General features: G+C 45.1%; 2 protein-coding genes across 7 annotated transcripts in view; one reads left to right on the forward strand and one right to left on the reverse strand.

Annotated features, from left to right (window-relative positions):
* The window catches only part of LOC139105667 (klarsicht protein-like), a 36,722-nt gene extending 16,487 nt beyond the window's left edge, over positions 1-20,235 (reverse strand). For 2 of the 3 annotated variants that reach the window (XM_070661906.1, XM_070661911.1), the window contains exons 1-15: positions 19,744-20,228; positions 19,144-19,270; positions 18,890-19,019; positions 18,625-18,789; positions 18,339-18,540; positions 17,793-17,917; positions 7,206-7,430; positions 5,550-5,819; positions 3,872-4,206; positions 3,143-3,674; positions 2,484-2,887; positions 2,231-2,360; positions 1,603-2,061; positions 1,337-1,507; positions 454-588 (exon numbers count right to left, since the gene is read on the reverse strand). In XM_070661906.1, the coding sequence (XP_070518007.1) occupies positions 454-588; positions 1,337-1,507; positions 1,603-2,061; positions 2,231-2,360; positions 2,484-2,887; positions 3,143-3,674; positions 3,872-4,206; positions 5,550-5,819; positions 7,206-7,430; positions 17,793-17,917; positions 18,339-18,540; positions 18,625-18,789; positions 18,890-19,019; positions 19,144-19,250 (3,390 nt within the window). In that variant the 5' untranslated portion in view covers positions 19,251-19,270; positions 19,744-20,228. Of the gene's footprint in view, positions 1-453; positions 589-1,336; positions 1,508-1,602; positions 2,062-2,230; positions 2,361-2,483; positions 2,888-3,142; positions 3,675-3,871; positions 4,207-5,549; positions 5,820-7,205; positions 7,431-17,792; positions 17,918-18,338; positions 18,541-18,624; positions 18,790-18,889; positions 19,020-19,143; positions 19,271-19,743 lie in introns of all 3 variants that reach the window. The other variant, XM_070661897.1, reaches the window with a different exon arrangement.
* Positions 20,236-20,320: 85 nt separating this feature from the next.
* Positions 20,321-24,898, forward strand: Cog1 (conserved oligomeric Golgi complex subunit 1). Of its 4 annotated transcripts, none has more exons than XM_070661963.1 (10): positions 20,321-20,461; positions 20,574-20,777; positions 20,962-21,129; positions 21,241-21,523; positions 21,595-21,796; positions 21,876-22,292; positions 22,374-23,280; positions 23,366-23,645; positions 23,717-23,926; positions 24,347-24,597. In XM_070661963.1, the coding sequence occupies exons 2-10, from the start codon at positions 20,635-20,637 to the stop codon at positions 24,458-24,460; spliced, it is 2,724 nt and encodes a 907-aa protein (XP_070518064.1). In that variant the 5' UTR covers positions 20,321-20,461; positions 20,574-20,634; the 3' UTR covers positions 24,461-24,597. The 4 variants fall into 4 exon arrangements, with proteins under 4 accessions (XP_070518064.1, XP_070518081.1, XP_070518073.1 ...); XM_070661972.1 differs by adding an exon at positions 24,683-24,898 and having other exon boundaries at positions 20,453-20,777; positions 24,347-24,485; XM_070661980.1 differs by lacking the exon at positions 24,347-24,597 and adding an exon at positions 23,994-24,336 and having other exon boundaries at positions 20,433-20,777.
* Positions 24,899-24,955: the final 57 nt, after the last annotated feature.

Genomic DNA, 24,955 nt, shown 5'->3' on the forward strand with positions numbered 1-24,955 from the left:
ATTTTAGAAATGCAGTTATCACAAATCCAAACTTTTTAAGTAGAAGAAGTACAAAGAAAAGGGTAACATAATTTTAATATATAAATTAACAAAACGGTACATATAAATCTTATTTATGTTACGTGAACATAAGATTGTTTATGTCCTTAAGAGTAACTAAAATTATGATTGATAGTCTTAATAAAACACTACGCTTGAAATGTTATTCCTACAGTATAGGAAAGGAGCCAACATTATAACGCAAACTTAAGTAACGTTAAATTTACTATATTTCATGCGTTTGTACAGTATATACGCGAACGACGTGCAAATGTAACAAAATCACTTACGAGATGAAGCAAAGTAACGGATAAAGCGTATAAAGGATAAAGTAAATACCGTGGTCCAAAAGCATCTATAAAATGTTACGGATATAGGACACTGTATTGCAAGCATTAATAAAAATATACGTACGAGTTCTGTGGGAACTGCACCGTTGGATCTTACAAAAGTATTTTCAGTAATGATAAGCTGCGCTTGTGAATTTTCTATAATTTTTCGTAAATCTTCTTCATCGTTATCGCTATCTTCTGTACTGTCGTCGATTTCCTAGAATATAATCACAATGCGTGAAACGTTTGATTACATAATTTGCGGTGCCTTCTTAGTCTTAATGCATAGAGAACGTTACATAAATACAATACACATGCAGATTCATTGTCCATGAACATTAAAGTCTTACAGAGCATTAAAAGCAATTACATTATATAGATATATGTCGTTCTCTCTCTCTCTTTCTTTCTTTATTCTGAAACATTATTGTAGATTAATTTTTGATTATTTACAGATAATGAGTTTATTGTTACCATTGTATTGTTATCTTGAGATTTTACTTATCAATGTAATTATCAATCGCCATTAGGCTTTAACAAAGACTCGAGATGCATAAATGATACGTCATACTTGTAAGATTAACTAGCATTTTGAGATTGTTATAACTTGTAACAATAAAATATCAAAATTTCCATGCATGCAATTAGTACATGACATTGCATAACCATATTACGACAAATAAAACACTTATATAATTGCTTGAAAGGTTTATTTGCTATAGCTATAATTTAAAACGACGATAGCTTTATTGGAACTTTATTGGAGTGTATTTGTATCAATGTAACGTTTAGATGTGTGTCGATAAACGTTATAGAAAATGGCACAATATTCAGTATCATAGATATATTAAAACGATTAACATGACTACTTCGGCTACACATCTGTATTCTCTCTTTGCTATGTAACTCTCTTATAGAAAAAATACAGATACTTGATCAAGGCAATATAATAACAAAGGACCTACATGGTACGTGCGAGTCTTAGGCAATGGCGAACAAGCGGGAATTGCGCTTATACTGGATGCGCATTCCGACTGGCTATCGAGAAAGTTTCGATAGTCATCTCCGAAATCCAGCAATCGTCGGGCCGTCTCTACGTCTAACGGCTCGCTGTAAGGCTCGCTCATATACTTTTCCTGCGAATCAACAGATTGATTAGTGTAGACAAAAAAAAAAAAAAGAAGTGATACTTTTTATAAGTTGTTGTTAATGGTATGCAATTTTGTATTACCACATAATTATCCCAGGCTTGTTCAGATAACGAATTGTTACCCAGACTATTCATTTCTACATCGCTGTCTATATTCAGCTGCTGATTGCTTAGTTCTTTGCTGACCAGCACGGTATTCAACATGTCATTATTGTAAGCGCAATGTCCTTGAGCACAATCGCGATCCTCGCCTTCCGTTTCCAACGTGGAAGCAACTGACTTGCAACAAAGTAGTCTGAGCGGCGTGGAACTATTGACAAGCGCTTTTTCTACGTGTAATTGTTGATGGACAGTGCAGCCTGAGAAAGACCCAGATTTGACGAGAGTCGTGGAACGACTATGGCAATTTTCTTTAGAAACTACGTGCATTGTGCGATTTGGATTTGTTTTGCGAGACGAGCGCAGCTGATTTGATCCGTCGCTCCCCGCCGAATGATGATTGGCGTGCGCACTTTCCGAACTAGACTCACTTTTACGCCCCTAAATAAACATTGATAATTTTTATCATTTTCGATTCAAGATTAATTTACAAGATAACTCGCGAAATAAAAAAAAAAAAAAATATAAATACTGTACATACACTCAACAGAAATAAGTTAACTCGACAAAAAACGTGAAAGCCAATAATGTTTATAGCAAAATTCCTTACCAAAGTCTTCTTACGCAACCTATTTTTCTTTTTGCGGAATGATATATTTCTAGCTACGCGATCGTCAGAACATATAAGAGACTCTTCTAACAAAGTCGATGCGGAATTGTTAAACGACTTCCGTGCTCCTCTGCAATATAAATTATGTTTGACAATAAACTCTGACGCGAGATGAAAGTGACAACATAAATTAGTAACAATGAGATAAAACTTGATTTAAAAGACAGGCAAACATTATTGAAAATATACTTACGCGGCATCGAAGGACACGGATTTGCTAGGTGGACTCGCAACCAATTGATGGAGCGCGGTCTCAGATATGGAGAATGGTAAAATAGGATTGTTCTGAGTCAAAGTAGGATTATCTCCGATTTGAGAAATGCAAGAAACGCTCCACGGTCTAGATCCTTTCGCCTTTTGTTTCGAGCGCATTACGACCTTCGGCGCGTTCTCATCGGGTGGTATCTCGCTAACGGGCGACTTCTGGACGCAATCGAGTATCTCTTGCGAAGGGGATTGCGATATACACCCGGCGGCACCTTCAAATCGGCGATAGGTCGCGACACTGCTTTGCAAATCGTCGGACGATATCGATTGCCTTTCTTCGTCCGATTCCTCCGTCGTGTATTCACCGCTGGCGTCGCAGCTGTCTAGTGGCTGTAATATACGCGCCGTTATACGTAATTGTATCACGTTTTCCGTCTTACATTACATATTTTTTTTTTTTTACAAATCCGCACGACAATCTTTATATTAAAAAAAAAATAATAATAATATGTAATTCTATAAACGTGAAATTTTTACATTAACGGTAATATTTTTTTTTTTAAATACATTATCGTTAGAATAAATAAAAAAATTAATTCCGGTTTTTTTTTTTTTTTTTTTAAATCCATTGACGTCGTAATTTACCTGCGATCTGCCCTCGTAACTTCTCGACGCGTTCATTTTCAACCATTCCTTCACGCGTGCGTTAGCTCGATGATTGTTCGTTAGGTTCTTTTTCTCGAATTCTAGCTGCGGAAAAGTGCGCGAGGCCGTGTGCCTCTCCTCGCCAATCAAGTTTTCGACCTCTTTGATCAATCTTTCGATACTCGATTTGTCGTTTTTCTTCTCGTCGTCGCTGTCTCTCTGCTGAACCTCGCGGTCGTCGCGCGTTTCTTTTTCGTTGTCCGCGTTCTTTTTCTGCGCGAAATGCATCTTCTCCGAGATATCGACTCGCGGACTCTCGCCGAAGTCCAGACGGACCACAACGTTCGTTTTTCGCTGCTCCGACACGACAAACGAGCTGTTTAAACGGGCAGGAGTGTACGTCCACTCCTCCTCGGAGGAATCGTCCACCGTGTTGGATGATTCCTGGACTAGCTGGCTACAATCCGCCTCGGAGTCGGTGTCCAGATGTTTAAAGTAGAAGGTAGCGCAGTTCTTCGATTTCCTGTCGGACCTAAACACCAGGAAACAATCTGACGTCACGGTTGTTATTTCGGCGGAAGCACAGGTAACCGGAAAATTAACGGGCAACCAGCAGCACCCCGAATAATCACAGCTTTACCGTTGCGAGATAGCGAGCGATAGGACAGGACGGGGGAGAGAGGGAGGGAGGGTGGGGGAAGAAAAAGAGGAGACGTGTAGTAAACTCACGTGTTGAACGAGGCTGCCTCGTCCGCTGCTCCGCGTTTTGCAAGCTCGCTCGTCCGCGGACCGTTATTCGATTTTTCAGTACTTTCGATTTGCACGGTGCTCGCCGCGTCGATTTCGTCGCACGTCCCCTGCATCGCCGCCGTCGACGTCGTTATCGGCACGGTGTCCGGTGTAGGCGGCATTTCGTGTTGCTCGCAGTCGCTCGATCCGCTTTCTTCGACGTCACCCTCCTCCCCTCGGTCTCGCGCGTTGGATGTAATGGAACTGGTGGCCTCTCGTATCGCCGGCTCCTCGACGGACCTCGCGTCCATCACACACAGCTGACACAATTCATCCTGCATGCCGTAGAAAGCGTGTTTACCAATTATTGATAGCGTGAGTCGCGCGTGCATTATCAGGGAATACTCGCCCGAGAGGGACGATCAATTATCGGACGTGGTTTCTACAAGATTAATCTACCGTTTCTAAATTCCATTTTATTTGCGGGTGGAAGGGAAGGGGGGGAGGGGAGAAAATGAATAGTGAAATGATCGGCCGAGCTATCAGCCGTATTGATCGGCCGCGAGGTTTTTCAACGGCGATACATCTCGGTGAAAGAATAAGTTAAACGAACGGTTGTCTATGATTTCTCTGCTACGAGAACGGTCTCTCTCACAAGACCTCCGTTACGGATATCACGGTTTTTGCCGCAAATTCGACCGCCGCTTTTTATCGGGATCATCGTCTGGCAGCACAGACTTCGCCGCTGTACATGCGTGCCCGGCGCATTTTACAGTAGCCGGTCCTCTCTTCTCCGCGCTCGCCCGGGGCTTAGGCCACTTAACACATTCGGGCTCTAGCCTACGCGACGCAAAGTGGCAGTAACAACGCTCTCTTATCTTTCGTTAAGGCTTCATCCCGCGGCCGCGTGAGATTCCAACGGGGAAACGCGATTCGCGAGCCGTACTTTACTCGGACGTGCCCATCGAAGTCTATTAAGCGCTAATGAAAATTCCCGTCTATCGTAATGTAAGACGCAACGACAATAATTAATTACGCCAAGGTCCGCCCATTATCGTTCGCATCGTTTACGGTACTAGTCCCCCCGGTGAGTGGAGTTAATAATTTCCACGCATGAATCGCGCGGCGGCTCGAAAACCAGGTCAATGACTCGTAATAGTCGCGTTTCGCGACAGCGGAATGGAGAACAATAGCGGCCGATTCGCGGAACAGCGACGTAAAACACTTCCTGTCTTTTGCAACACCTCGCAAAAATTGCAGAGAGAGAGAGAGAAATGAAAGAACGCGGGATCGAAACCGCAAGAACGTGTAGATTTTTCTACGCGGCGTATAGCTCGGGCAAGAAGCGGGCCGCAAAAGAGAGCGGGCTGATTCACTTGATCCAAATTGTATATACATCTCGTTTCCGCGGCGATATCCGTTGCGTGATCGAATCGCTCTTATCTTCCTCCGATTATTCCGCGTCCCGCCGCGAGATAAATATAACTTTCTGTCAGTCGCGTGATTCACGCGCCGCTGCACGATTTCTGGCATTTCCATGACGACGCGACTCCGCAACGCGATTCCGACAATGTTACGATACCCGGAGAGCGTTCCGATTCCGTAGATAATGGGACCTTAATCATCGGTAGCCGCGTAATCGAAACTCGCGGTGGGCTCGCCCGGTGAATTCACGTACCTCGAAATACGATCCTTCGCCGGCGGATTGATTCTCGGAAAAGGCGTCGCTGTCCGACTGGTCGGTCCTCTCATTGGCGACTGGACGATGATCGCAGTGCCCGGCTCTCGAATGCCCGGCAACGCGCCTCGCGCGTTCGTTGCGCGCCGTGCGAGCGGACTGTCCCGGCGATTCCGCTTCGGAGCCGCGCGATCGTCCGCGGCTGAGACGGGGCTGTTTCGTGACTGGTTCCTCGTCGCTGTCGCTGCTGCAGTCGCAAGGCACGGTGTTCTAAAACACGAAATCAAATCCCATTTACTCAACAATCGATAGGACGGCCGCCTAGCCGGTCGGGCATATCACCACTGTTGCCCGCGATATCTCCGCACTTCGTTTTATCGTATTCCAAAATATACCGAGGCGCTTCTGCGTGCAGAAACTGACTTATCTTGTTTTATTAGAGTTATCGCTTACTATCAGCGCGACAGCGTCGCCTCAGTTAGAACTGATGCGGGAGACGGAGAGAAAGAGTTTAGATATAGTTGCCCGGAACGCTCGACGCGTTACTGAGCTACTCTTGCCCAAAGACCGGATCTCGCAACACCTTCGCCGGGGTACCTGAGCCAGGTATCCCATAAAGGAAAATCCCAGCGAGATTTTACTAGTTCAAGCAGGTAAAGGGCCGAGGCAGGGACCGGCGGTTGAACGGGCAGGCGAGCCTGCCGCGGCGTACAAGAAAGCGTACACGCGCTCGCCAATTAATATTCCACATAATCGGTCATGCTACTCGATCGATATCATACATCTCGCGAGATTTATTTAACGACGTATACGAGCGTGTTCCTTTTGCCATTAATCCTCCGATCCACTTCGTCCCGTATCAGTTTTCATAAACTCCCGCGTGCACGTTTATCGAACCAATTCGATCTGAAATTGAACTTTTCATCTTATCAGCAGTCCTCTTTCTGCTCCGCTTCTTGATGCGTAAGTCATTAAATTTAATGGAAGGAAAGTTATTTCATTTCATTATAAAGAGGAGTGTCCGCATCCGCGGTGAGAGATCTGAAATATCGCGCTCCGGAGTTTTTCTTTTCGCGCGCATCAAATAAAACGTAATGGCCGTGACTACTCATTTATATACACGTATGTATATATAGCATTCTTAATGGTCGTCAATTGTGAAACATCTCCGTCAATTACGACGGGCTAACACGGCTCGGCTCCACCCTTTATTTCCTGACATCGCCCCAGTCGTTCTCGCCGATCGATGCCGTATGAATGCGTTTTCCCACAAGCTCTCCGCGTTTAATTACCGCGATCAGCACCGCGCCGAGATACTGATAAACTTTTAGCACGAACGCGCACGGAACGGGCACGGCGTTCCATATTTCAGCCGCGTTTCTACGTTCTGCTTGTATTATGTTTCGATCGCGCGCGCTTTTCTTGCCTCGGGCAACAGCTGCGCGCTTGGTGAATTAAAAAAATCGCAGAGTTAAAAAAAATAAAAAAAAAAATTAAAAAAACAGAAAAAGAGAAGAGGCCGTGATTTTATCTCTGAGAAAAATTCAATGGCTTCGTTCGCAAGTGTGCCGTTTAATCGAGACGAGTCGTTCGCGTCTCGGGACAGAGGCACTTCTTCGGTGAACGATGGTGAGAGACGAATAATAGAACCGTTACCTTATTTCTTACGCGAGATATGAGGGTCTCGATGTGACACTGCCACTCCAAGGCGAGGAGATACAGGTGATACCAACGCCGCTCGAGTGACTTTACTATCCGCAGAGACTGCGTGGACTGCTGCTTCTTCTCCCGCCGCTGTTCCTGCTCCTGCTGCTGGTGCGTGAAAAATTTCACGACCGAGCTGACGATGCGTCCGTGCGCCTCTATATCACGTTGGAGTACCTGCGTGCAGAAATTTATCGAGCGTTTACTATCACCTTTCGACCGAGAGAAAGGGGAGGGGGAGGGAAACGGGGGGAAAAAAAAAAATCGGCGGTGGAAATCGATCATCCGCAGATATCCTAATTGATCTCTACAGATCGGCAACACCTCACGTCCAATGCTCCACGGTCCGCGGGCGGCTATTAGAAAACGTTAAGGCGCAAATCGTAACAGGTAGTTACCGATCGGCGACACCGATGATGATTAATAACGCGACGAGGACCGGCGGACACGCCGTCGGAAGAAAGTAAGCGCTCTCGGGTTGCCGTGCAAAAACACGGAGCGCCGACGCCGCCGCACGCCGACCAGAACGTAAAGGTTAAACGCGCCGCGTACAAAAGAAACGTTTAAAATTCTTTATTACTTCCGCGAAGTGAGTTAAGCTCGAGAGAGTCAACCGATAATTCCAGCATTTCTCTCTCCGCGGCGGGCGCGCGCGGCTAGATCCCCGGGGCCGGGTGAAGACCAACGGAGCCTCCTCGGGAGACAAAAGGTGTCGGGATATCACTGGCGTCCACCGCGCGTCCGTATTAGCCCACTTTCTCTGATAGATTGCATATGATTATGTGTGATTGTTCTACTTATCTCGCCGTTCCGCGAGCGAGCCCGTATCTCGCAGTTCGCTTTCACGGCAGCCGCGGCACTCCGCGTATGACCGATGCTTTTCTTTTTCTTCTCCCTTCCTCCCCATATTTTTTTTTTTTTTTTCCTTTCTTTTTCTTTCTCTCGTGTCGCCTCATCTCGTTGTCAATTTCTCATTCGAACAAAAGGACGGCGAGGAACCGGCCTCGTTATGAAAGCGCGGATATCTCTAACGGCAGGATGCGAAGTGCGTGCACGCATAAATCAAGCCGCTCAGCCTGGACGGCTCTATTCGCGGAACCTCCAACGATTTTGCTGTTAGAATCGGTCGCCCGTGGGAATAAGATCGGGATTACGCACGCCGTGGATCCCCGCTCGCGAACCTACCTCCACGAAAGATAATCATTACTATAATAATAATTCTTTACGCGAAATGTTAAATATTTATTTTGCATTTATTAAGCAGCTTCGACTTGGCAATCATCTCCGTACGAGCGCCAAGTGTGCGGGTTTCCGAGTAAAAAAAAAAGAATTCCACGCGTCGAGGCAGCCGTACTTTTCAAATAATGACGTCACTTGTACGAGATCTTATCGGTCGAAGAGACGACGTATCGTAAGAGGATACCTCTCATTGAACCGAGCCGTTTTGTCTCGCGGTTGTACAAAAAACACGAAAAACGTCGCGGTATATCTCGTGACGGTGATCGGAGCGCAGCTTTCCGTACGACGTTCCGCCGTCGAGCCGCGCGGAATGTATCGCATATATACGACTTACACGCGCGGAATGTGATAAGGCCACGAGTGAGGTGGCTCGCGACAAAACGCACGCTAAGGAGTTGGTAAAGGAATGAAAATCTATCGCATAGGCATCGCGGCCGCCGCGGCGGTCGCGGGCTCTTTCATGGGAAAGTTTAGCGACAGATATTAAAGAATCGTAAAGAGCGAGTCTGCGCCATGCACGCGCGCGCGTGTGCGCGCGCGGTGCACGTGTGCCGTGAAGAGAGAAGTACGGGCCGGTCTTATCCCAAGGCGGAATGTAATTTATAGCTGAATCCATAGCGAGACGCCGCAGCTGCGCCGGTGTCAGGCTGCCGGCGCAAAACGCGAGACGGCGAGACGCTGCATCGGTGGCGGTCCACGAATGCCGATCGTCGTTATTGACATTCAGCGATACCGCCGCGGTAGTTTCACACCGCGGAATGAAACACGCGACGGTGCTACCAGACGTGGGATACCTCGCTTATCCATTACGTTTGCATGTGTAACAAACGGGTATATTCGGTAGGCGTGCCATTATTTTCTTGTTTTTCATGGGGGAAGATTTATGTGCCGTGTTCGGAGTAAGAAAAGTTCCCGGTATCCGCGAGAAAAACGGAAGAGATCTCGACGGCGCGTTGACGACCGATCTCGAGGAAATTGCGGAAACGGTCGCGAAATAAAATCTAGATTTATATTTATTTAAAAAAAAATAAATAAATAAAACAGGCGAAAAGTTGGAAAACTAGAGGAAACATAATTATGTAACGAGAAAACTATTTTCTTGCGATTACATTTAATTAAAGTATACTTGAAAAGGCCATTCTTTTCCCGGGATGGAAATGAAAAGCGGGCTGGTCTTTCCAGCTCTTCGACTGGTTTCTATCCTACTTGTCGTCGGGCTCATCTCAAGTTGAAGGTCTCGACACGTTGACGGCCGGGGCAACAACCTTGACGCCTTGCGGCTTAGAGAAAATCCTTCGCGTTAAAAGAAGAAGAAAAAAAAAAAAAGAATCCATGCGAAGGTCGACCCAGTCGGCGCTTTTCCTTTCGCTCGCGACAAAACGTCGCGGTTTTTCACGACGGGGGCGCGTCTTCGTGGCAATGACATCGTGGAAAACGTTACGCGACGCAACAGGAAGTGGATTGCATCGGGCGAGCGTAATGCATGATGATAATGTCATGCAAGATGCGGGCAGCTCGAGGACACGCGATGCCTGTCACCCGGACGCGCTCGTAATCCTGTCGCGATGATAACGTTGTACGTCGCGTCGGTCGACGATGACGAGTGAAACAGCGCATCGAATCACGCGAGAACACTCTACGCGGCGATAGTAAAAGTAGGCAGGCCTCAGAGCGATTCCATGTATATTGAATAATTCAGCGGGCCCCGATATTATCTCGCGTTACGAAATTAACAATCGCCAGATTGCAGGCGACATAATTGAATTTCTAACGCGACGAGGAGGAACGCCGTGAGATCCCGGTCCGGGAGGTGGAGCGGCTGACAGATTGAATTTCCACGTGATAAGACGGAGAATGAAATCTCGCAGCAGACCAGTCGTAATTAACGCCCTCGCGTTTTAATCGAAAGCGCGACCAGGCGGCTTTTCGATGAATTCAATTAATCCCTCGGCGCAGCGCACCGGACGTGTTTCTATTATCTAATACGCGTCCGCGCGGCGCGATATCGGCCGCGGCTGTCAAAATATTGCTGGCTCGTAACACCGCGGGACTTTTACATTGCATAAGTATACGTTTCGGTTTTCAGAGCATGACCGTTTGCGCGCCGCTCGCCGGTGCCGAGCGTATCGGTTTCGATCGGATGGAAAACACCGTAGAGATCACGCCGTATCGTGACTGGCGAAAAATCGGGACGATATCACCGCGGAATGGAGATTAATCTGAGACGAACGAGCCGATAGCTCTCTGGGCGCGGCTGTACCTTCGAGCGATCCAAAGGCTGCTGGATCACTTAAATTGTTTCGGAGAATAGATCAGCCCGCGATACTGCACTCAACGGAGTGTCCCGGAGCTAAACGGGGACATTTGAATACGCCGCCTTATTTCTCCATAAATCGTGAAAGTTATACCTTGACGAAAGCATGCGATTTTCATACAAGTTTATGGGGTAAGATTTTTTTTTTTTTTTTTCTAAAAAGAAGCAGAGTTATAATTTATTTCGTTCCGGGAAAATAGCTTGCGTGATTATAAATGGAACGGTCGTATGCCTAAATATTTCTTTTTATCTTTTTTCTTTTTTTTTTAGTTAAAAAAATGACACATGTATAATTTTCATTTATTATCGTTTTTTATGAGTCAATGATACGAAAGACAAAGATTCCTTCGCAGAGAACGCCCCATATATTTTTGAACCAAGTCGCGGAGGAGCGCTGTTATTACAGCGTTTCTTTCAATTCAGACTGAAAGGCTCTATCGAGAAATCTCTTTCGGCATACAATCTAATCATGATTTATCGACACGCTCTATACGATGAGTAAGACTGTCTACTGCCACTGCCTGGAGAAAGTTAATTTGTCATTACTGTCGTTATGTTTTGCCATGTAAAACGCTTTTTTTTTTTTTTTTTTTTTTTTCCGCCGCAAACTTTTATACAGCTTCTTTCTCTGCTCGCGTCCTCGGATAGGCTCCGCACCAGGAAACAATTACTTTTCAGCGCCGCTTTACGCGGTGCATCTCCATTAACGAGCGAGCGGGCCCCAATGTTCATTAAAGCGGTTAATGTCCTGTTAAGAAAAGGACTCATCCAATCTCCGAGCGATTCACGAGGCAGGATCGGGTTTCTACTTTGTGTGGGAAAGAGAAAGTGTACGATACTAATTTCCTCGCCACCTCCGTGGCGGAGTCTTGCGTTTATTCCTGAAAAACGATGTCACGGTACGGGGCCTGGTATGTTATTTGAGGTCGTACTGGTAAATGTGGAAGGTTAAGTCGCAGGCAAAGCACGCTGGTAATCGGCTTCGCGAGGCCAAGACCACCGGCCCGGCACTTAGTGCGTTCACTAAGCGATTTTTACTTCCGTAACCAGCGGGACGTGCCGACGCTATCTGGGAATTCGAGATATACCGAGGGGTAACTGCACGCGGCGACCAGTGGTCTCGCGAATCTAGCGGTAAGCCCTCCCACACGGGTTGTACTTTACAAGCAGGCACGTCGAAAAATTACGGTGAATCCGCATTCGTATCGCTCGCGATCGTTAGTATTATTTTATCCCGGCAACGGTTTCTTGCTCCCTTTTATGTAATTTCCCTCTATTACCCATTTTTTACCGCACTCCAGAAACTGTAACTATTTCTTCTTTCCTCTATATTATCCGCGCTTCTTCTTGCGTTATGGCTATACTTTTTCTCCCCTCTCTCCCCTTTTATTTCATTTGTGCGTGCTCTTCCTGCGTACTTTTATCTTCCTATATACAATTTTTTAATTTTTTTTTTTTTTCTTTTTTTTTTTCTCTTGCTCTCGCGCGCCTATCGCTCCTTCGTTCTTAGAAAACTGGTCCCGAGAGTCGATATTTCAAACTCCGCCGATCTGAGGCGAATCGATTCATCACGATATCGTAATTTAATTTGAATGCGTACAGAAGTGTAATAATTCAAACTGGTTTTCGAAACCGAGATGCTTTTTGCGAGGTACCGAGACAACCTCTACGACTTGAAGGATACGCTACAAGTTCTATTCGACTCGGAAATGGTGGTCACATCAGTGTTCCTAGTTAACGGGTGACGCCAAGCGAGTGAGTCAGCGCACCCATACATGCAGAGGCAAATGACTTCGTAATGTTACGAGCTATGGCGGAGGGGAAAAAAAAAAAAAAGAACCACGCATCGACTTTCCGACAACGTGGCGATATTAACTCTTTGATTACAGCCGCCGCGCCGTTCGAAAGAGTTGCTAGTCCGGTAGGGCTTCTATTTAAACGATCTAATTCAAGCCGGAGCTGTTTTCGTGCACTGCGCACAAAATTCGCGGCTCCTCTCCGTTCCGTCGTGATTCACGATTTCTTTCCAGCGCCTTATGAAACATCCTTCTAATACGTCGTTTGCAATTCTCTTCAGAGGAACAATCGCCGCCGCAAGGCTTCCCTTTTTATGCAGCCGAGCTATAATATCACAAATGTATTACAAGGCTTCCCGCGACTTTCGAATATCAGGCTTTAATATTATTCATATCTCGTCCGTCAGATATACGGTCCGCTTAAAATTCCTTCTTAATTTCCTTCGAGCTCCTAGCCCCGCGCCGTTGAGCTGGGGCCCGGGCAATTAAATCTCGTAACGCTTCCACTCGCATGTGGCGCGCGGAATGCAAATCATGCGGGCGGGAATGATCGCCCGCCGACGACTTGCGCCGCGTAGCGCAATAAAGCGATCTCGGTTCGCGGCAACAATCGATATACGTGTACCACGATCGCCCGCGTCGTAGCCTCGGCCGCGCAAAACGTAAATCCCGCGGCGGTGGCGGCATAAAAAATATTACGGCCGGCTAAAAATTTTCTATTCCCTTTCACTCGGCAGCGCGCGCGCGCGCGCGCGATGGTGACGCAAGCCGCGAGACAGCCGCCGTGAGTTTCCATCGCGTATCCTCTCGCGGATCCATGCATCGCGTGCAGCGATGAACAGCTTCGAGAGGCGATTACAGCCTCCGCGCGAAAGAAGACGCGCGCGGGGGCCGCGCCGAGATCAGTCCGGGGCCCGTTTTCACCCTCGGGCGATACTTGGCAATTTAGTCTGGTTCTCAAATTCAGAGCGCGCGGCCCGAGGACACCCGGGGTCTTAGCACTTCTGCGACGTGCTACTCGCGATCGCAGGTGTATATATCGGTAAAACGCGAAACGCGATCACGTCCGGGACCACGCGAGCCTCTCGCAGCTGCGCTAACCGAGTTATCCAGGCCGTCCTCACCTCATTTCTCAACGCCCGCGTCTTCTCATTGGACGTCGCGCTTTATTCCATGCTAGAATTACTACGGTTTTGTCAACGGCCGGACTCGCAATTTCTCGCGGGGGGAGGGGGGAGGAGGAATCGTAAATTTTAGATCGGAGCCTTAACGGCGGTTGCACCTCCCCGCCGAAGTGACCAAATTACACGCCGCTGATAAAGCCCGCGCGTTATCGAGCACACGGCCGTTTGAACTTTGAATTAATCCGGTGGTGCTTTTATCTACGAAACCCGTGCAATCTTATCGCGCGTGCTAACAATCTTTTTTTATTTATCGCGCGCTGTCGAAAAGGCAGCAGAGAGCAGCGTTTACAAATCCGTCAATAATAGAACCCACCGCCGATCGAGTACCGTAAAAAAAAAAAAAAAAAATGATAATAATAATTATCGTAAAAATGTCATCGATTTAATCCCGCCGATAATGGTCAAACCGACTCCCGATAATTGACGCGATAATATTTAATCCGTGATGCAATAACGTTTAATCCGCGACGCGCGGGAATATCGAGTTTCCCAAAGCTAAATGTAAACATCAGCCAGGCGAAAGATGCTGCAGTCTCACTTCGCGCTCGCGCTGCGCTTTGCATAATCACGCGGACGTATCAATCACGGATCTAATCTGCGGCCTTATCGCGGCGCGATATTACGCGGGATAGAAAACGAGAATAATTCTCACCGGTGGTCTGAACTTGCCTCTCGCCGTCGGTGCGAGCTATTTAAAATCCGGTCAGCAGCTAGCTCGCAAAATATCCGTTTAGCGTTTCCACACCGTAGGATAGTCTGTTTCTTTTTGTTTTTTTTTTTTCTCTCTCTTTCTTTCTTTCGGGAAACGGGGGCGATCGTTCTAGTGTCGCGCGAGTATGGAGTTTCCACGTACGAGCGACTTCCAAAAATACCGGCCGCGACTGGTTCGAAAGCCGAATCGCTGCTGCTGTTCGCCCGTTTCGCACGTACTCTCCCCCGAATCAAGACGTCCGTCGTTCTCCAAGCATTAATTAACCATTCGCGGACGTAAACCCGGCGAGCCGACCGATGCTCCCCGACTTTCTCTTTTAAAGCAGATACACAGCTGGAGAACAACGATCGAACAAACGAGTTGTTCGACGATGCCGTGACGTAAGGGCATTGTCGGCGTCGATAGAAAGTCGAAGGGAAGCCGCGGCGTGATAGACGGGCTGCGTTTTACGGATTTTTATTTCAGTGCGTGCCGACGGTTCGGCAGTCGGCGGCGATTGCCGGACCTCCGACGCGGCCCCCCGGCTCCATAAAATTCCGCAAAGATCTACTTTCTCTTTATACGGACAATTCCGCGTGAACTCGCCTGACCTCGAACGGCCGACTTCAACGTCCGCGAATGTCGTTCAACGGAGCATCCGCGCGCGCCGGCGATCTCGATGACCAAACGCGAACCGGGAGGGAAAATCACACGTGAAGCCGGAGCCGCGGCGTAATAAAGTCGGAGCGCGGAGCGTCGATCGCCGTGTCTCGGGTATGCAATTAAACGTATGATAAGTATATGATCGATCGAAACGTGCGCTCGGACCCCACGATCTTAATCTCGATGATAACGGCTGTTATTATTATTTTTTTTTTTTTCCGCGCTGCGCTTTATCGAACGGAAGCGTCCGTGTATTGACATAATGTTGGAGATAAAATGTACATCGACGCGAACAATGTAACGTTTTAACACGATTTTCCCTTCTACCGCGAAAGGAAAACCCAGCGTGACGACGGTCCCCCGTTTCCAGAGGCGAGCACGATCTCAGATGTGCCGCTTGAGATTAGACTTGCGCTATAATTGCTTCATTGTTTCATTGTGGGCTTTTTTTTTTTTTTTGGTGTAACAATAACGGCACAAATATCACAATGAACTTCAGTCGTGCCGCGTAGCGAGGGAACCATGAGCTCGAGGTGCACTATCACGAACGAAAAACCTCCACGGAGAATTCGCGGAGAGAACTGGGCCTGATCCCGCGTAAAATACCGAAATGAATGCAGAATGAAGTCCTGCCTGACCCGGAAAAACGCACCGCGGCGTCTTTCCCGGACCCACGGGGCGACTTTCACGTTCTAAATTCCATTATCCTCGGCGCGCGCTTTTTCACGCTCGCGTCTGGAAACAATGCCGCGCGGGCTGAGTCGGCGCCGACGGGAACCCGCCGAGGCGATTAAGATAAAAGGTGAAGATGAATCTCGCGTCGGCAGCTTACCGAAATTGTGTTATCCACCGCGTCGAGGGCGAAGAGCGGCGCACCGTTGCACGTCAGCGGGTCGTCCTCGGGAGGAGGAACCGCGAGAAGAGACGCGATCCACGCCGCGCAGTACTACAAGCACTCGCGGGCCCTGCTGGCAAGGCGCATCCCTTTTTTTTTTTTTTTATTCTTTTTCTCCCTTCACAGCCGGCGAAGACCGACAACGAGACGGCGAGACGGGTCGGGACGCGCCGTCTCTCCCGAACGCCTCGAACCGCCGGCACTACTCCGCTTTCTCGCGGCGGCTTCGTCGCACTCGTGCTCGTCACGACGCATGAATGACTCTTGTTCGCCGCGACTGTGCGGGGTCACGCCAAGGCCCGCTCACGGTAAATCGACGGCGGCAGAGAAACCGCGTCGAATGGACCACGCGAAGAGAGGCTCGAGCGCCGAGCGTCGCCGCGGCACGTCTCGGTTAGACGGGACGGACGGACGGACGGATGGAAAAACGAGTAGGAGGCAAAGGAAGAGAAGGGGAGAGGAAACCCAAGCGGAGGCCGGTTAGACCCGTAGGAAGAGGAGGCTGTTCTGGCTGACCCACAGCACCAGCGGCGATCACGGCCGTGGATTCTTCCTCCCCGCCACCTTTTTTCGAAAACGAAGAGGAACGCTGGGCGAGATGCCGGTGATGCAAGGGCCCGGAAAGCCGAGCCACGCGCTACGCGGGGCTACACACCGCGATCACAAATTGAACACGAGAGACGCGCACCACTTGCGTTTAAATATAGCGACGCTCTAGGAGAAATAAGATTCTAGAGAGATGAGGATTAGACAAACGTAGAGAGAGGAGGTGAGAGCGGAGGAAAGAAAGAGATACGGTGAAAAAGAACGGGTGGATGATCGCAGCGAGGAAAGAATAGAGAAGAGAGGACGAGGAGGAAGGGAGACTTGGATCAACGTGCTCGTTCTTAACGTGCTCGTCCACCGGCGGCGACCGTGGAACGGCGAACTCTGTCGGCTCATGCAGCCGGCAGGCAGCTGCAAGTCTCTCCATCGCGCAACGAAGCGCATCGTTTGCGCCGAACACGAGCCTTCGGCAAAGATCGGAGCCCGGAACAAAACAACAAACGTGGGGTACGCCGCCGAGTGTTCGCTGCTCCCCCTCCCCTTTGCTTTGACTGGGTACACACGTCACATCCGTTCCTCTTAGCTCACGCTGGTCGGCTTTACAATTAGCCAGCGAAAATTCAGCCCCGTACGCACGTGCTCGACCGACGCGGCATTATTCTTAGCACGTATTCCACCGAACCGTGCCGCTTCTTAGCAGCCCCGCATTGCCGTCGACAATTAAATCCGTTAACAAACAGGTTGCCTGAAGTCGGTGAAGCTAACTTCATCAACATATTTATGCGCTGTTCCGCCTCGTGCGAAACATGCTATCCAATTTACGTCTAAAACAACAGGAAGGTAACGCGTGCATAAAAATTATGCGAGGAGAAACTCGAAAGACATTCACCTTTCTTTGTTATGATTTGCAATGTAGCTTTTTATTTACTCGTTATTAAATTCTGATAGGGAGTCGGTAATGTTGAAACATATGCCACATTTTTTTTTTTTTTCTTTTTTTTCTTTTGTAAAACAACTTTACAGACAGATACTACTGACCTTTCTGTAGTGAGAGGAAACAAAAAAAAGTAAAAGGGAGACCTAAAAGGACATATGGCATATCGTCCGTAAACCACATGGTGAAACTCGATGACGAGTGAAAAAGACAAGATAAAAACCCTAATAACTTCGTTACTACGAAAAGTGTGATAATAATAAGAAGCGACACTTACCACGAACTCTACCGCTTTTTCCTCAAGTTCTGGCAGAGTCCAGTTGATGTGGAAGCTCAAAGGTTCAATGCGTGACTCCATTTCTCGTAGCCATTTTCGTAGACATTTTACTTCACGTTCGAAATCTAGAACAAATCCATCACGTGTATACTGCTAAGCCGTGCGAAAAACGTATATTCGAATAGATTTGTCGTTTTGCGAGCAAAAGACTAAGCCAAAATTTTGAACTGAACGAGTCTGCAGCTTGATTGTAATTCTGAGAGTAACAATAAACACCGCTTCTCTCACTTACTCTCTCCAAATTTACTTCAAACATTCTGACAAGTACCAACACATGTTTAAACATCCAAACACGTTATCATCTGTCTTAAATTTGATCGACAAGCTATTTAGATAATTTCTGAGTTATTTTTCCACCCAAAATTTAATCAAAATCGATTAAACTGTCTAAAGAGTTTACAAAATATAAAATAATAAAATTACAATCGCAGACATTGTGCTCGCCTTCGGCTCGTTCAGTTAAGTGGTTTAAGGGGCAACAGTTACCCGCTGATATATCTTGTTGACTAGATACTGGTTGGTCTATGGGCGCCATGATTTGCTCAACTAGTTCCCATTTTGCGTTCAAGTGATCTACACGCCACGCCACTTCGTCTTTTAAAGCAGGGGCGCGAGAAATTAATTTTTCCGCTTGTTCATTGAACAATTTGCGTCTGTACGCCTTGCGTCGCAGCTCCTCCATATGAGCCTAATTGACGATTTAATCGATATTTAAAATTGTTTTAACGCGAAATTTTTCTTATATACAATTGAACACGCCATTGATACATACTGCACGCAGGCTTTTATCCAGAACATTTTCTTTCTTAGAGTAAATCATTTCCTGAAGAATTCTTAACCACGAGTAAAGCTCTGAAAATTGATTGCTGAATTCCTTCAAACTCCACGATTGCGTCGACACATCGGTTTCGTCCCATGTTAGTTCACCATTCGCTTCCTAAAATAATACAAATTAATAATTAAAAGAAAAAATGTTCAATGCCACTTGTTAGATTTTAATAGGAATTGAAAACTCGTAGGATAAATGTCAAGTTTACCTTGCAGGTTTCGATTAAATTAGTATCCATAATATAATCATAATTAGATCTTATGGCTGCCCAAAAGTCGTCTTTGCAGTCTTCGTAGTTTAGCCACATTCTTTGAGCATTTGTTTGCTTTGGATCTTTCCTGAAAATGCACAAGCTGTATTAATACATTAGCTACATCAAATAAAAAGATCGGCAATACATATACGACTGAACAGGAGATTTAGCATGACTAATGTTAATGACTAATATTAATAAGACTATACCTTTTCTTGGTAAGACTGTTATACAGTCTTCCCGTCGTTGTTCTGACATGTCTCTGCCTTTCTAAGCTTTGACTATTTGGCTGAAGTGACGTCAGCGAGGAACTCATCTTTTCTGCCTTGTTATGATCTGCGTTTAGAAAAATATATCAGTATAATATAAAAATCGTTTTTTGAAAACTAAAAATAACTTAATATTCAAAGAATCCCACTTTCTTTTTGCAGTACTGTATAATAAACAGTTTAATTTTATCATCTTAGATACATTGCGTGTGAAATATGCACAGGTAAAGTTTTGCAAAAATAATTTACAGCCCAAGACGTCGCGATTTCCTTTTACATACGTACACCGCACTAAGAATGGAAGGAGGGAGACTGAATACCGCGGCGATTCATTCGGATACAGCTCTATTTCAAACGAGTTTTCGTTGGCGAGCGCTAAAATAGCCACGCGGCGCGAGTCATTGCGCGAACGTGCTAATTCCAGAAAGAGAAGAAAAAAAAAAAAAAAAGAAAAGAAAGAGGAGAGAAGAAAGTCCGAGCTCAACTTTGCCATTTGTCCGCGGCGGAGATAGGACCGCGGCGAAGGGGGCATTTGCTCACCGTGTGGCCGACGTTATCCCTTGACGGGGTCCTCTATTAGGTTGCTCCTGGCCCGGTGGCGTGCATCGTTCGCCTCGCTGACGAGAAACCGGAGAGCTCGACGTACGGTAGCTCGTCGCGAACGGTGGTGGGGTGGCCGCGCACACATCCGCAGAAGTCGTGGAATCCGCGGACACACCTGCTAAGTCGCGACGCGGGGAACGAGGGAGAGTGTCACCGGGCGAGATATCTCATCGCTCACGGTCCACCGGGGGCAAAGCGGGGACGAGGGGGCGGCCGGCCGACGCTTCGTAGCGACGTGCTACGCCGACGACATTATCCGAACCTCCACAACGCGCGACGTGACGCGAGACGGTTCCGCCGGAGTTTCCGCGGCGTGGAGCTGCCGCCGCATACCAGAAAAGCGGCACCCCGCACGCGGCGTTTTTCGGCGCCTTTGCCTCCCTTTGGTGTCTCCGCTCCGTTGCGCGCGCGACGGTGGCGATCCGTCGGGGATTATGTCAGCGCGCGCGCCTCCTCGGTGATCCTCGCCGCCGGGCCGCACCGCCTACCGCACTCGCGAACACTTGGGGGAACAAATTCGCCGTCCTCGGCCGCCTTGTCGACCTCGAATTAGTTGCGCACTCGACTTCACCACGGGACGAGCATTCGGCTGATAAGCATTTTCGGAGTCACGTAGAGGTCCCAGACGGGAGGACCGCAGGTGCAGCGAGCACAGGTGCGGCGCCGACTAACGGAAGTCTCTCAGATGACGTTTCGGCCGCGGCGTTATCGATGTGCGATAAAACAGCTGATAGCGGTCTAACCTCGCAAACCTAACCCTTGTACAGATCTACGTAGGGATATTCTCGAACGCCGAGACAGCCGCGGAACCGCGAGATCGTCGGCAGCATGACGACGACGACGACCAACTACCTGGACCTGGATATAAACAGGCTGTTCGAGCAGCACACTGTTAAAGAAATCGAGGAGATTCAGAAAAAAATTCAACTGGAAAGTGATAGGAAAAAAATAGAATTGCGGACATTAGTCGGGTGAGTCTTGTTGGCATTATTTGATTTATTTGGATTTTTTTTTCTTTTTTTTTTTTAATTATTAAAACACGTAATTTCCTATCAATTTTTCTTTTGTTTGAAATTTATACAAAGAGAAGGGTTACATGAAGTCAGATGGTTATATTGGGGTTTGTAGGACACTATTTACATGCATATTTTTCAGGGAAAGATATCGAGACTTGATACTGGCTGCTGACACAATTGGGAAGATGAAGATAACGTCGGAGAAAGTTACCGCGAGAATCGCCAATGTAGAAGATAAATTTAGGGAATTGCAAAAGAAATACCTTATTGGCTTTAAAACAGAGCCAGTTGAAAATAAATCAGACAAGTAACTTGTTTTAAAATATTATTTACATCATATTATTACATAAATGCATTGGAAATAAAAATTTTTCGTTGGTATTGGACTTTAAACTAAAATATATTTTTTTTTTTTTAGAAAGGCACATGTTTTTGATTCTGTTATCATTCAAATAAAAATCCTAATGGACATTCCACAATACATTTGGACAAGCATTGAGAATCAGAATTTGTTGTTTGCGACGCAGTTGTACATAATAGCTCAACACATAAATTACAGTCTAATGTTTGAAGTCGGCAGCAGTGAGCTGCTGCAGAGATATCCAATTGTTTCAAAACAATGGGATGTTATCATGCAGTTTAAGAGTATTATATCTAACGAATGCAATAAAATATTACAATCGTTGGATGTTTCGACCACAGTTGGTATACAAATTGTTGCTTATTTAGTGATATTTATTTGTTACTCACTGATTATATATTTATATTGCAGATTGCTGCAAATTGCTTGGCATCTCTTGTATTTTTAAATGAATCGTCATTTGCGAATCTCTTGGAGAGATTAATTTCCACAAGAAATCATGCCATTGAATTCGTTATCAAAGGAGAAAGTCACGACAGTGTGAAAAATAAATTAAAGTTATGTATGAAAATACTTATACAAACTATTCACTTAATATATTCATGCTTTATAAGTAAGTACTTTATTTATTTTACGATCGTAATGCTGTAAATAAAAAATTTTATTCTGACATATTTTATGTATGATTTCAGATGCAGATAATGCGCCTGGAGGCTTGGTTTTGCAATTTATAACGGATATAAAAGATCAAGAAGCGTATTCTTTGCTATCACAATTGAATTTAGATCAAGATTTACTCGACGAATTTTTGCCATCCGTTACCAAGCATCATAAACCATTTGTTCAAGATGTACCGAAAAATTTTCCTTTATTAGCTCTTCAAAATAGTGTTAAACTTTGGTTGGAATGGGTGAACACTTTTTCTAATTTCGAGATCACCAAATTATTAGATTTAATTGTTTCTATTAAAGGCTTGTATAACGTTCGGGAAGAAGCTATCAGTGTAAACTTGCCTGAAAATTGGAGTTCTATATGGGAAGAGCTTTCGTTACCGAGGATAAGTTTCTGGATGGAATTTTTCCAACCTATTTTAACTAAACGAGCAAAATGTAATTACATATTATTTACATAAATACAACAATAGGTAAAACATAAAACATATTTAATAATTGACTATAACTTGTTAACAGGTATTATAACAAATAAGTGGACAGACACGCTCGCCGATTTAAAATCCAATATAGCAGAATTGCTCGATAAAGTGGCGCACGATAAATTTGAATTTCCCGAACACGATTTACGATGGTTCGTATGGAAAGATTCTCCCGCTGACATTCCACAGAAACTTACAAAGAACGGCGGACTAGATAACAAGAGATCCTTGCTGATGAAAGCTAAAGGATTTTCTCCAAATGTAATGAAATTGTGCGAGAGATTTGACGAGAGTCTGTTCGCACTATTATCCGATCTTGAACATTACTTATATGAAACTGAACGAGTAATAACAATAAAAGATAGTTTGCTTTCGGCAAACATATCTTTAATTGCAAGCTCATTCTCCGATCGTAATGAAGTTCAAGAACATTTGCAAGTAATCAGCACTGAAAAGATTGAAGAGCTTATACAATTTATGAAGACCACATGCGTTAATGACAAACCTAAACACGGTCAAAGTGCTATAAACGCTATAGTTCTGGCAAGATTTCTCTTCGCGCTAACTACTTTGTGTCCGAATTTAAATAAGTGCTTCACATCGTCGAAAACATCTGGTCTTACCATCACGAATGTTAAGTGGCAAACTATTTGCGACAATCTAAAGGAAGAGAGCACTTACATGTGGTCCATTTATGCTAATATGTATAAAGTTAAAATATCTGAATATATGAAGAAGCATATATTAAAAGAACCAATTGATGGGTTACGCATTCACTGGATCGTCTCGGAATGGGAAAAAGTCACGATCGAGGAAGAGTCCGGAGAAGGAAAGCGAATAAAGTCTGAAATTTTAATACCGTATCAACCATCGATACCCCTACAAAAGTTCTTGACCGCCGTCTGCAAGGATTTAAATAAAATTATACCTCATACGCTTCCAAAGTAAGTAAATAATGCAGAAACCCGTCTAATCTACATAGATTTAAATATCTTATTTATACCGTAAAATTTTACTTTATAATTTCAGAAGAGTATTGCAGCAAATTATTGAAAGTATTATTACGGAATTATTTAATTATTATCTTAATGTGTCTAAAAACATGGACCTAAGACAAAAACAAGCGTTCCAAGTTCTGTACGACGTAAGATATTGCACGTTGCTCATGGTGCCTCACGAAAATAAAATTCTTAATGAATTATCAACTAAAACATGCGATGCAGTGCTTGCGAAAATAGATCCTTTTGATTACGATGTCTTTAATCCGTTTATTCATACCAACGTTAAGAAATCCGTTCAAAGATCTTTGGTAAGTGCATTATTAATAGAGCTCGAGATTTTAGGTGTTAACAGTGAGATTTATAATGTTTGGTTTTCCAGTTAATATTTGGAAACTTGGTTAGTCATTTAGAGCAATTGCATTCGACACTGGGCGCACGCAATGAACACGCAAATAATGACAATGGAAAAACCGAACCACCCGCAGTACTTGCAGTTTGTACAGGAGCACCATGGTTTCCACCGTTAACGGTGACTGCTCCAACAAGGAATATACCAATTTTATCAGTGCCAATACCTGACAAAACACAGGTACAATTATCAATTTTAAATAATAATTTATTAATTATTATCTAAATGAATATATACCTATTCCTAGATTTTTGCTCTTTGAGTCAGATATAAATATCACGAATGTATAGATCTGGTAAGCCGGTAAAGTGATCTTGCATGGCGTGATTTTGCATTAATGCAACTAATTAGTTTTGAATTAATGCAATTACATAAATAATTATAACTAATTAAAAGAGGAAAGCAATCGTGATAAATTTATTGAAAACTAAATTAATATGCATATAATTGAAATAACAACTAAATTCTTAACATGATGTAATAAACATTTTTATATATGTTTATCTTTGTGAGATCGTGAATTTGATTTAACACAATTTAACGTATAAGGAATAATTACTTTTATAAATAAAAAAAAAAAAAAATGCGTTTTACTTGCAGCGTAAAAAAGTAACAAAGGAGCAGGCGAAGAATGATTCCACCAGTGCAATTAAATCCGGGGCGGCTGCGTTTTTCGGTGCAATGGGCTCAGATTGGTTTGGCAGTGGCAATTAACTATTTCTCTCGTTTTAGGAAAAATGTAAATATTGCCATATAATATACTTTGTAAATAATACGTTAGTAAAGAATAACTTTTTACCATCTATTATCGGTTTTATACCAACGATAAAATAAACGAATCTATACACATATATCGTTTGATAAACTTAATGCGCGATTTTATAATTAAATGCGACTGTGCGAATCAAAAGTTTTCATCGTTTCTTTTTCTTGCAGTTAATCTCTCTTATTAATTTATCAGTGCCGTAATATTGCTATAAGGTAACTGAATTGAGCATTGAATCCTTGGACCGCTGACCATTGCTGAAGCTTAAATCATCCATTGTTTGCTCCTTGGTGAACTTAGAAGTTCCCGAAATTTGTTTTGCGGAACCAAGTTTGGATACCGTGTAGTGGCGTCGCTCACGACCGCGTCGTGAACTTTAATTCGATAAGCAAGCCAACTCGCCGGATAAGAAGCAAGATGGAGGGAAGGAGGAAAGGAGGAGA

Source organism: Cardiocondyla obscurior, linkage group LG01 (assembly GCF_019399895.1).
Source record: "Cardiocondyla obscurior isolate alpha-2009 linkage group LG01, Cobs3.1, whole genome shotgun sequence".
NCBI classification, from domain to species: domain Eukaryota; kingdom Metazoa; phylum Arthropoda; class Insecta; order Hymenoptera; family Formicidae; genus Cardiocondyla; species Cardiocondyla obscurior.

What these genes read in the sequence shown, in the direction of transcription:
- Cog1 (XM_070661963.1), top strand. Translation starts at nt 20,635, where the DNA reads ATGACGACGACGACGACCAACTACCTGGACCTGGATATAAACAGGCTG. An exon ending in GAATTGCGGACATTAGTCGG is followed by an intron (nt 20,778 to 20,961) that starts GTGAGTCTTGTT and finishes CATATTTTTCAG; the next exon opens with GGAAAGATATCGAGACTTGA. An exon ending in CAATACCTGACAAAACACAG is followed by an intron (nt 23,927 to 24,346) that starts GTACAATTATCA and finishes TTTTACTTGCAG; the next exon opens with CGTAAAAAAGTAACAAAGGA.